Source organism: Galeopterus variegatus, unplaced genomic scaffold (assembly GCF_000696425.1).
Source record: "Galeopterus variegatus unplaced genomic scaffold, G_variegatus-3.0.2 Scaffold10836, whole genome shotgun sequence".
Taxonomy (NCBI): domain Eukaryota; kingdom Metazoa; phylum Chordata; class Mammalia; order Dermoptera; family Cynocephalidae; genus Galeopterus; species Galeopterus variegatus.
Genome location: NW_007736947.1, coordinates 23,738 through 36,854, shown reverse-complemented (window position 1 = coordinate 36,854; position 13,117 = coordinate 23,738). Strand labels below are relative to the sequence as shown.

Here is a 13,117-nt window from a genome sequence, read left to right as displayed (position 1 = left end):
TTCCCTCATGAAAAAAGAGATGATTTTCTATCTCATATAGCAGTTTATTTATATACTTAGTTAGCAAAGAGTGTGTAGGAAGAGCACAGACAAAGCCCGTTCTAGGTAAAAGTGTGCGATGGAATCAACGACAACCTGGAAAGGACCATGAACTTAGGTCATTCCCGTAGCTTCTTCACAGTGGAGTCTTTAAAAATTTCAAATAAATTTATTTATTTATTTATTTGTCTTTTGTCTTTTTCCGTGTCTGGCAACGGATCGCAACCCTCAGTGTTGCCCCCGTACTGGACCGGGGACCGGCAACGGGATTGCAACCCTCGGTGTTGCTCCCGCGCCTCGCTCAGCCAGTGAGCGGGAACCGGTCTGTATGTGGGATCCGAACCCTCGGGCGGGAGCGCCGCTGCGCTTCCCAAGCGGCGCACTATCCAGTGTGCCACCGGGCTGGCCCCAAATAAATTTATTTTGAAAGGAAATTTTACATCACTATTGAAAACCCATGATCATTTGCTACCAAGAGAAGGTAGTCAGAAAATAAATACAATACAAACAAAGTGATGTTAAATGTTAGCAATTTACCATTGCCTTTTGTTTTTGGTTGATAAGCGAGAGACAGAGAGGTTTCATCCCTAAACTGAGACTTCCCTCCTGACTAATCAGAATTGATTAAGTGCTTGATTGATTAAGTTATCTTAATGCTGATTAAGGATGTGGTCATCTTCTACCCCATGTCATCCTGCATACACCAGTGGCATGAATCCTACTCTCTGAGCAATGCATATTTGATCCAGTAATTCCCTAAGTGGCTACACATGAAAATATATATTTCCAGGGCTGGCTGGTTAGCTCGACTTGTTAGAGCATGGTGCTGACAACACCAAGGTCAAGGATTTGGATCCCTGTACTGGTCAGCTGTCATAAATAAAACAAAAGAGTGTATATATTTCCAGCTACTACTCCTGAGCTATGAAGAATTAGAATCTCCAGGGATCAGGTCCAGAATTATATATTGATATGAGCACCTCACCTCCAGATTAGGAAGCTTCCAGAGGTGGAAACCACCAGTAGCGACGCTCTAGACTTTTGTCTGTAGTGCCTTCCTCACACCCTGTTCTTCTCTTTGCCCTTGTCTACCATCCCCCTTACCTACTGTGTGTGCACGCACACGTGCGTGTGTATGTGTGTGTGTGAGAATGACCCAGTCTAATCACTCAGCATAACCCAGCTGCCTTGACCTTCTGCTGTAGAGCCCCCGTGAATCTGCCACACAGAGATTTCACGTTCTCTTTCACTGTCTGAATTTCCCTGCTTTATTTCTCATTAATTAGTTCCTGCTAACTCATTCACCAGTCAACACAAAGGTAAGCAGTGGAAGGGATTGTGCTGGGTGCTATTTGGAGTAGGCGGGTGCAAAGTCCCTGTCCCTGGTAACAAGAGTAATAGCTACGATTGAATATTTAGTATGCACCATGCTCTGTGCTAAGATGCTTTCCATACATTTTCTTATTTGGTCTTCTCAATAACCCTTCATAGTAGGTTTTATTAGCTCTATGTTCTATATATGTAGAGATTTTAATTTGCCTGAGGGAACACAGCCAGGATGTGATGGAGTTGGGATAGAAACTCAGGTCTGTGCATCTCTAAAATGCGCATTTTAGCTTCTGTGCTAAATAGAATGTTTATAACCTAGTAGTATTATGATAAATTAATCTGCAATTAGGTATTAAAGAGCTTATGCATAATGTAAGAGCTCCATTGTCACAGAGGCAATGTCTCAACCCAAGTTAATGTTCAGAAATTGAGGCAGGCCAGTAGTACCTTTGCAGTTATACCTGCTTCGCTTATGTTTGGACACAGCCCTATCTACATCATGTAAATTATTATTAAAAAATAAATGAGAATGACTGAAAGTGGTGCTCATTAAAACCAACCAGAGGACAGTATTGTAGACTTACTAAACACTAGCTATAAATACAAGCAGAAAAGTATGACTATGTTCTTAAACTGCTATGGTAACTTGAACAGACATGTAATTATTCCTAATTACCTGTTCCAACATTTGACTATATGAAATGAATAATTATTTAGAATTAATTTGATCTCTGCTAAACTTATACAAAGGACTTTCACTCCGACCTATTATTTTTGTAGAGGAGAGGGCAAAGACAGAATTCATTGAAATTAAGTGGTCTTAGATATTCTATTAAAAAGAATCTATTATAAAGCATGAGGAAAATATTGGAATCTTCATTGCAACAGAAACTGCAGTTCCATCCTTATGTACTCTTTGTATCTCAAATACATGACGCCAACTTTGCTCTATTTCTGGGCATTTAGCAGTCACTCAATGTGGGACAGAGATGGTGGTCAGGTAACAATGTGGATGTCAGTAAGGCCAGGATGAAGCTTGGAAGAGCAGAAGTGACAGGGTGTGTATGCATTTCATGCACTGCTCATCTTGGGGACGGCAGGCAGGTTTAGCTAATCGAAGGAGACGAGAAGGAATGACAGTGAGAATGCCTGACTGTTGATGGGGTTGCCTCAATAGACCGTGGGAATGAATTCCCAGAAAAGGAGAAGGAAAATATTTTGTCCAACCTATTTGGCTTAGAAATGAGTTTGAAAAGTTCTAAGAACAAATTTTGTGGGAGAAGATACGGGACCACTACATCCACTGTAGGATAGAAAGAGTCATGTCAGGACATTTCTGGTGTCTATGACTGTCAATAGCATTTTGCAGTGTGTTCTTCTGGGTTATAGAGCCAGTTCAGAGACATAGCGCTATTCATGTCACTATTTCTAGCAGGAAGCGGGGGAATACAGAGATAGTGAGTCTCTTGGGGCAGTAAAGAGTTGGTCAGTATTGATTTGGAATGAAAGGTAAAGTTTCTTGCTAAATCATGTATCACTCAATCAGTTCACTCCTATGTGTCCCAAGGCAATGCTCGAGTGACAAAGCAATGGTGGTAAACACCAGAGAGCAGCCTGAGGCATATGAAACAAACTTCCTGTCAGTTTGGATATTTGATGCTATCAATTTCTATTTGTTTCCTCTCGGCATAAGAAGGCCATTTAGTGTGTATTGGGAAGCCCACCTTTCAGAAGCCCACATACATGTTGGAGGATTTCTTTGAGCTCTACGTATTTCACGATGCAGGTCAACAAAGGCACCATTCCTGGACAAGTCTGTCATCCTACACCCCACTTATGGGAAGTGAGCCCAAGTACCATTCTCCATACATGCCACAGAAGGAAGAATTTCCACAACTGTGCACCCCCTGGGTATAAGGCATTTAATCTAAACATTAAAAACCTTATATTTGGGGGAGCTAGTCCACCGAGATTTGCAAAACACACAGCACTAAAGTAGCAGACAGCATCTTTATTACAGATGGGAGAATCAGGGAAGACTTAGCACAGGGTCACTTACTCAGCTAAAGCAGGGAGTCTGATGGCTATGCTTCATTCCTTAGCCTGTTTCCCAGAACATAACAGTAAAAATTTGTAGTCTGTCAATAAAAAACATTAAAAAATCTTCAACTGTGGCATGAACTAAATCTGTAACATGGCCTGATTTCATGTAGCCTTCTTGCTTCCCAAGGAAAAAAAGTAGTTTCATTTCAATCTAAATTTCTTGTTTCTCCACCTTTAGTTTTGTGCTAAGCCTTCTAGCTGGGTTGTAACAATGTCTCTTTGTAGAGGATTTTCTAATGGTAAGATTCTGAAAACCAGGGACAGAAAATCCTGACACGCCACAAAACTGCATTTAATTCCAGGATGTCCTGCTACACTGTCTTCTTGTCTCTTTGTAGAGGATTTTCTAATGGTAAGATTCTGAAAACCAGGGACAGAAAATCCTGACAGGCCACAAAACTGCATTTAATTCCAGGATGTCCTGCTACATTGTCTTCTTTATGTCCTGCTACACTGTCTTCTTGAACAGAAACACACTTTTTTTTTTTATACGAATATGAGGTCATGAAAGAAGAACTTGAGATTCTTAAGATCTGTCATTACCTGGGCTCAAATCTTGTTTTTGAGTTTATATAATCCTGGGTTTGGACTGTTGTTTAACTGTTCTCAAAAATCCAGGGGTCTAGATTCAGCACTGAGGAAAACAACTAAACTTAAATACTATCAAGTCTAATACAGTGAATATAAAATTTTTTTTTGATATGACCCTCTTAGAGATCTCCCATTAATTTAAAATTTAATCTTCAATAATTTATCATTCCCTTCCATCAAATCCATCTTGACTTCTCTCTCCAATCCTAAGAATATCTTCTGTACACATGAAAACACAGCGGTACCTCTAAAGTTCAAGCCTTTAAATACTTGTGTAACTTAACTGAAACCTGTGATGGTCACCTTTGCCAGAAAGCCATGGAAATGCGGCCATGTGAGACATGGTCCAGGGAGCTCATGAAAAAGTTACATTTCTGAATAAAAATGATCCCAGATTCTGAGAAACTAAAGTTCTCTTTGGCTCAGCCAAATAGCTTTTTAGCTGATCTTGAAGTTAATTCTGAGCAAGTTTAAGAGCCTTGTTTTGATCTGAAAGTTCCCCAATACTTGTGAGAGTAAATGATGTGGATGGGTCACCATTTTTATTGTTGGCAGCTGCAGAATGAGTTACTGACCTAAAGTCTATTTCCCCTCTGTCCTACGTGCCTGAGTTCTCCTGCCTGGCCTCATGGCCAAGGAGCGGAAGGCACACATCCCCTACAATATGTTAAGCAATTTTTTCTTGGGGCAGAGATTCTGCCAATTCAAGGGTGTTTATCAAGGGAAAATAGTAAATAATCCTCCTCCTACCTCCTGGAACTCCTGTGCCAACTTTCACAATGAAAGCAATGCTGGCAACCCAACTGGCATGAATGAGTGAGCACCTTGCTCACCACGCAGAGGACTCCACACGTGCAACCTTGGACAGTTTTCTGTGCTTCTGTGTCATGCTCCATGACTTTTACCATGCAAACACTGAGGTGCACTTAAATGTAACAACCCACGTGAAGTGCAACTATATATTTAAAAACTAAAAGAGAAAATCAAGTAAACAATTCACTGAACAGTCAGCAGCCCTTGGGTGTCATTGGTATCCTGGATAGGCACCTGTCAACACGCCTGGCCTCATAGCACCAAGCACCTGGACAAAGCTAAGGCTCAAATAAAACAGAGTAGAATAATTCTCCTCTTGCCTCCTTATCTCTTTGCCAAGTAACAAAGGGTTGAAAGAGGGAAATGGTCTAGACCCCAGCAATTTACCAAGAATTAAAAACAAAACCAAAATAAAACAATAGCAACAAAAATAAAAGTCTGAAGGTAGACCAGGGATTTCAGAACTTGTCAGTAGGGACTAATATCAGAATTGAAGGAAAACTAAGAAAGTGTTATCTAGAGAAGGCCCTACAGAATTTGACAATACCATCCCAGAAACCTCTTTGGGGAGGGGTTCAAATGGAAGAATGGGAAAGTTAAATCAGGTTCCCCCAGAGGCATTTGTGTTATGACCTCCTCAAGCTGTGGAAGCTCAAAGTCAGGGCTTAAATTACTTACAGAAAGTAAAGGCTGGAAGACCAGGAATTGGGGGTGTGCATGTGCTTTCGGTAGTTCACCTAGGATACCCCCCACTGCAGGCAACATGCAAGATCCAGCTATGAATGTCAAAGGATAGAAAAAGAAAACTGCTGGGAGAAGGGTCCAACAGTCTTTATAAGTGCATACATCCATTCGGGATTCCATGTTTATATTTCCTCCTAAGAACCCAGAAGCTGACACTTCCTTAGGGATTCTCAGATAGTGCTGAGGAGCATCAAAGTGCACATACTCTCATGCCCAGTGTTCTTTTTAGCTCCTTCCTTTCCAACACTCTTCTGAAGGGTCTACCTAAGAACTGAGAGTTCTTCATGACCCATTTAATCTTCTGCCCCAGTGCACGGCTTGGTAGTGGCTTTTCAGATCTGGCCCACATCCACACATATACACTGTCCCCAGAAGGACTGGGGGAGCCAGGACATTTCCAGCAGAGACACGGGTCATTCACAGCCCTGAGATGAGCAGTCCTGTTGAGAGCAGGAAGACATAGCAGCATCTGTCCTGGGTAAGAAAGGTTTCGTAAGATCCTGTGAGAGTGCTCTTGACATCAGAAGCACTGCGATATTTAATCAATGAATAAATACATGAATAAATAAATAAATAAGTGAAAACACAAGAGGGCTCTTTATAGATAAGCACCTCTTATCAATAAAAAAAAAAAATACCCGCTTGAGTTTCAAAGCCCTCATGCAGTGGTGATTATAGGCTCAAAACAAACTAAGGAAAGTAGAACAATCAAGACAAGAACTGGAAACGTTCTAGCATTGGGTATTTCTCACTTCCTGACACACATATCATCCTAAATGTCCCCGAGGTAGTCTTGTGTTCAAGGAGTTACAGAAGGCTCCAAACCCACTTGGAGCTTCCTGCTGGAATGCCATTGCACTCTCCTGTGCATCCTGCACCTGCCTTCATAGTGTCATGGATAAGGTGAATTCCACTTAGCATTGTTTCCCACACTGTTGACCTGAGTCCTAAGCAGTCCACAGCAAAATGCAATTCCAATATCTGGCTCCAAGACCCCACTCCAAAGAGGACTTTGCCAAAATGATGCAGGTGCTTACCTGGAAGCCATTTTGGGAAAAGCTACAGAATTTAAACAAAGAAATCCGGCATGCAGCAAACACGCATGTCTAGCCCTTGTTGGGCCCCACACTGAAAAGATCGCCCATCACTGTTCCTTTAACTTTTAAGAAAGGGCCAAAAGAAACAGAAAGGAATCAATGTCTTCAAACTGGGAAACATATTTCTAATACCAAGGGCACTACGCACTGTTTATCTGAAGAATGAAGGTGACCAGTTACCAGCACAAGCTACGCAAGAACAGTGTGTGGCTGAAACACCTCAGTGATAAATACATCTTACTCTCTTAGGGAAGAAGTAGTGGCATTCAACAATCCTAGGGAGAACTTGTGCTTGGTCCCCTCCCTCCTCAGAGCCCAAGGTTGGTGTTAGGGCCACCCCACAGGGCAGTCCACACCTGCAGTGAGCCATTCTTTTGGCCAGGAATGTGTTTCGGGTTCGGTCTTCTGACTGGCTCAAACACAAAACCTGGAAGACAATAGGGAGCTGGGCCACTTAGGGGACCCTCAATATTCCAATGAAACTTGGAGATCCTACTTCCATATTCCATTCACTACCATAAGCCATTGGGGAGATCCTGACTTTAATCACACGGAACATGCTTTCTTCCCTTGGACTTAAGTTTTTTAAAAGTCTCATTTGGGAAAAATGCAATTAAAGGCCTTGTAATTTTCTCCAAATGGCCCTGTGAGGAAGGAAAAAAAAAAAAATAGTCCTCTTCCTCTTATTTCACCATCACTGCCCAGGGACCATCCTAACAGGAAACGCTTCAGAACTCTACCCTGTTCAACAAATTCAACATTAAGTTAAATAAAAAATTAAATCAGCATTTAGCCAAAGCTCTGTCCTCCTGTAGGAGGTCATTCAACTCGATGACGGTTGTGGCAAAGTCCACCAGGTCCACGAAGTCAGATGTGATGATGTTGACACCCATGGATCCAGGCTTCTGAGTTTTTACCCAGTCGAGAATGGCAGGAAGATTCCTATACAGACAAAAGTGTTGGGAGAAGAGAACAGACAGTAGAGTTCAGAGGGACCCCTCCAGAAACAGAAACAAAACATTTCCATTAGTACAACAGAAGAATGTCAATCAAAGGACAAGCCCCCAGAGGTATGTCCCTTTAAGCTTTACATCTCCTTCAGAGATGAAGTGGTCTTTATTCCATTAGAGAAGTACATGTTCCAGGGTTTCTTTGTGGAAGACGAGATTATTTGTCCCAAACACCAAAGAGATACCATGTCAACCGGACCTTGAAAAACTAAGATCAAACCCTAATTATTGGTGGGTTCTTTAATTTTGTTTTTATCATGAAAATTTTCAAACATATGGCAACACTGAAAGAATTTTATAGTAAGTATATCCACCACCTAGATTCTACTACTAACATTTTACTAAACTTGCTCACCACATATCTATCCATCAGCCCATCATTATCCTTCCATCAATCCATCTTATATTTTTGACATATTCCAATTACAAACATCTATACACATCCCCTAAATACTTCAGCAAGAATATGGTAACTAGGATTCAATACTTGTTTTCAGTTTGTTTTTCTTTTGACATAAAGTTTACCTCCAATAAAACGTGCAAATCTTAAGTATACATTTGCTGAATTCTGACAAACGTACACACATGACCCAAACCCAAATTAAGATATAGAACATTACCAGCACTCCAGAAAGTTCCTGCATTCTCCTTCCCCACCAGTGCCTGCCCCATCCTCCCAGAGACAACAACTATGCAGATATTTCTCTGCCCATAGATTAGATTTGCCTGTTCCAGAACTTCATATAAGCCACGCAGTATGTATTCATTGTGTGTGAGCTTTCTTTCACTCAGCCTAATGCTTCTGAAATGCATCCATGTTGCTGCATGTATCACAACAACTATGCAGATATTTCTCTGCCCATAGATTAGATTTGCCTGTTCCAGAACTTCATACAAGCCACGCAGTATGTATTCATTGTGTGTGAGCTTTCTTTCACTCAGCCTAATGCTTCTGAAATGCATCCATGTTGCTGCATGTATCAGTAGTTTGTTCTTTTTTATCACTGTATAGTATACATCGTATGAATACACTGCAAGTTTGTTTATCCATTTTCCTACTGATGGATACATAGGCTGTTTCTGGTTTTTAAATATTATGAATAAAACTGTTATGAGCATTCTTATACAAGTCTTTTTGTGGATATTTATTTTCATTTCTTTTGGGTAAATACCAAGGAATGAAATTACTGCACTATAGGATTGGTTTACACTTAGTTTTATAAGAAACTGCCAGATGTTTTCCCAAAGAGGTTGTTCCATCGTATACTCCCACCACCCAGGTATGAGAGTTCTAGTTGCTTCATGTCCTCCCCAAACTTTGGTGCTATCAAGTCTTTTTAATTTTAGTCATTCTAGTGGGTGTGTAAAGATATCTCACAGGGTTTTAATTTTCATTTTTCTGATGACTAATGATGTTGAACAACTTGTGATGTGCTTAATGACCATTTCTGCATCTTCTTTTTGGAAGTATCTGTTCAATTCTTTTACTCGTTTTTAATTATTTTTCTCTTTTTAATTGTTGAGTTGTAGAAGTTATTTATGTATTTTCGATACTAGTCTTTTATCAGATACATTTTGTGAATATTTTCTCTCAGACTGTAGATTGCCTATTAATTTTCTCAATGACATAATTTGATGAGCTGAATTCCTTAGTTTTGATGGAGTCTAATTTATCAATTTTTTAAATGGTTTTTGTGATAAACTTTTGTTTAGTCCCAATTCACAAAAATATTCTCCTATGTTTCCTTCTAAAAGCTTTATAGTTTTAGCTTTTATGTTTAGCTCTAATATCCATTTCAAATGAATTTTTGTGTATGGTATAAAGTAGGAGTCAAGGTTTACTTTTTCTGTGATTTCTTTACAGACCAATTCTTAATCTGTGGACTCATGAACACAGTCTGTTATTCTCATTTTACAAATTGAAGGCTTCCTATGTGATAGCCAGTTTCTTAGTGATATAAATAAATAACGATAATTCAATGTGATAGTTTCTATATTAGTACTAAGTGTATAAAACCATGGGCAGGGGCTGGCTGGTTAGCTCAGTTGGTCAGAGTGCAGTGTTGGTAACACCAAGGTCAAGGGTTCGGATCCCCTTACCGAACAGCTGCCCAAAACAAACAAACAAAAAACAAAACCATGGGCAGCAGGGAGCAATAAAGTGTACTCATAATTTTGCATCATGGTAAAAACAGCTACTAAATACTTGATAGGTTGAGAATGCTTTAAGGAGGACAGAAACTAGGGCTTAAGTTTTGGTTAAAGGGACTAGAGTTTTTTAGGAAGGATTTGCTTTACACCAAAATTGAAAATAAGTGAAGTTTATTATCTTAATCGGCCCCTTTCTCTTCTTTTGGTAACACTCTGTTTTTCATTTTCTCCTTTTTTTCTTTGAAGCTGCCCTCTCTTCTCTCACCATACATCCTGGCTGCTTAGTATTCTAGAAAACCTTGTTAAGGCCCTGGCAGCAATTCACACTTCTCTCTCTTCTTTCCTTGTCATGACAATTATAATCCATCCTGGGTGTCCTCCCTCACTCAGGGGACTCTATAGTCAACCATGGGCTAAAACACATCTCCTAAATCAAGTAACATGGTTATGTTAGTAGCTAATTACGACTTACATCACCCTCCCAGTGGTGCTTCCATTTTTAAGTGGGACTCTGGAAGACTTAATAATCTCGATATGATCTTAACTTATGAATTTCACTGTCCCTCAGTCTCTGCCCTGAAAATGGAGACAGTAATAATAACTCACACAGATTTTTGGAGAATTAAATAAAATAATACATGTGAAGTATTTAGAGTAGTTTCCTGGGATATAGTAAGTGCTCTGTAAATGTTTGGCACAAGAGAAGGAATCACAAACGGGAGAGTGTAAGGTAGAGATATTTGGGGGTGGGAGGTAAGAAACTTCCTTAAACTTGTCACATCTTGATGCTTAGGTGACAAAATGTTGTGGCCTGAGAATGAAGGGCTGCAAATACAGGCCTCCCTTGGAGACAGAGACCACGAATTCACAGTGGCCCATGTGAAGGACACAGTAATACTGAGCCTGATGCATTCAAGACTTCTTAAAATCCTTGGTCAGTGTTAAAGTATGAAATACAGGCGCCCTCTGCCGGTCATCGGGGGAAGTGAGAACTCAAGCCTTGGCAGCAACTCGAGCCAGCTGCAGCCAGAGCCCAACCTTGGAGGATCCCTGGAGCCTGAGCAGAGAAATGTGGGAAAGGTATGTACCTGTGGTCTCAGGTGACAAAGAGCTCTGTGTGAGCTTCAGGTTGCATGTGTCAACCTTCCCCAAGGCAAGGATCAAATAACCATGATTACTTACAAAGAAAGGGAAACATAGAACCCACTGTGAAGAGGAGCCGCTTTATCTTCTCAACTCCTGGCATTTACCAGGATGGTGACAGGCCCCTGAGGCAACAATTGTCACAAGCTGCAGAGCAGTAGGTCAAAAACTTTCCTTTGACCTCGAGGCCCACCTGAGACAAAGTTGATCCTCTGTCTTCCAGGTTTCTTTACAAATAGGGATGGTATGCCTATTCTGTGCCAGGCACCATTTGGCAGATATTTTCATGTTAAGACTACATTCTTGTGAGGTACTATCAACCCCATTTAACTGGTGAGAAAACCACCGCTCAGAGACTTCAGAAAACTTGTCCAAGGCCACCCTGTTGCTAAGGGACTGCACTAGTTTGCTAGGGCTACCATAAAATATCACACACTCGTTGGCTTAAACAACAGAAATTAATTTTCTCCTGTTCTGGAGACTGAAAGTCCAAGATCAAGGTGCCAGCAGATTTGTTTTCTCCTGAGGCCTCTCTCCTTGTCTTGCAGATGACCACATTCTTACTGTGTCCTCCCTCACACGGCCATTTCTCTGTGTGCACATACCTCTGGTGTCTCTCTGTGTGTCTTAATTTCCTCTTTCTTTGGGGACACCAGTCAGATTGGATTAGTGCTCACCCTAATGGCCTCACTTTAAGTTAATTACTTTTTTATTCTTAATTTTAAAAAAAATTTAACATTCACTTGTACATATTTGTGGGGTACAGTATGTTGTTTTGATACATGCATATACTGCACAATGATTCATTTAGAGTAGACAGCATAGTTTTGAATCTGTTGGTTCACCACTTCTTGTCCTCTGCAATCCTCTCCCCTCCTGGCCTCTGGTAACCATTATGCTACTCTCTACTTCTATGAGAACTATTTTTTCTTTTTTTAAAGATTCCACATGTGAGTGAGATTTTGTGATATTTGTCTCTCTGTGTTTGACTTACTGCACTTAACATGATGGTTTCCAGTTCTGCCCATGTTGTTGCAAATGATAGGATATCATTTCTTTTTACAGCTGAATAGTATTCCATTGTGTATACATACCACAGTTTTTTTATCCATTTATCTGCTGATGGACATTTAGGTTGATTTCATATCTTGCTATTGTGAGTAGCTTTGCAATGAATATGGGAGTGCTGGTGTCTTTTTGATATATTGATTGAATTTCCTTTGGGCATATACCCAGTAGTGGGATAGCTGGGTCGTAAGGTAGATCTATTTTTAGTTCTCTGATGAACCTTGTTAAAGGCCTTATTTCCAAGTATAGTGACATTCTGAGGTATTGGGGGGGTATGGCTTCTACATATGAATTTCGGGGGTAAAGGGGACACAATTCAGCTCATAACAAGGACCACGTCAGGCTTCAATCTCAGGCTTTCTGATTTCAGTCCATGTCCCCTTCTAGAATCCCATGGATGCTCTGTCCTCAGGCTTAGGCAAAACATGCTTTCACTTGATTTCAGTGGAAGTGCTATGAATCTGAATTTCAGTTTCTATGAATCTGGGGGAAATCCCCTATACAAATTCAGTCAGAATGGCTATATTTTCTGTGGCTTCCTTCTAGGGAGATGAACTAAGGTAAACAAGATCTAAGGTCCCAAGTTCACCTAACTGTTGGGGAGTTAATTCCCTGCTGAGAAAACCCTCTCTACATTTGTAAGAAAATATACCTTGTCTTTTTCCTCTTGGTTTGAGTTGATAACCAGTGCCCTGGACCAGTCTGACAGCACCCCCATGTGGCTTCTCAGTTAGGACAGACTCTCTGGATACTGGTACTCAGAGGAAGGCCCCATGCTAGTTCAATAGCTCAGAGGAAATGAAGCCACACATTGCACTGGCATTTGGGAACAAACTCTTGAGCAGAGCTGCATTTCCTTCTGTCGACACACAGGCCTGGGGACACATGATGCACCCCTGCAATATCCTTGTGACCAGCAGGGGCTCACATGAACATGTGTGGAAAGCAATGGGAAAAAAAATCACTCTAGTCTGAGCAGAGAGCTGTACTAATAAGGGAGCGGGGGTATTTAAAAATAAGAATAAGCTA

At 40.8% G+C, this 13,117-nt stretch overlaps 1 protein-coding gene across 1 annotated transcript in view; it reads right to left on the bottom strand.

Moving 5' to 3' along the window:
• Nucleotides 1–7,212: 7,212 nt before the first annotated feature.
• Nucleotides 7,213–13,117, bottom strand: part of LOC103610261 (PI-PLC X domain-containing protein 2-like) — a gene marked incomplete at its 5' end in the record, with an annotated part of 13,295 nt that continues 7,390 nt past the window's right edge. The window contains one exon of the mRNA XM_008594464.1: nucleotides 7,213–7,658. Coding sequence (XP_008592686.1) covers nucleotides 7,499–7,658 — 160 coding nt within the window. The remainder of the gene's footprint in view (nucleotides 7,659–13,117) is intronic.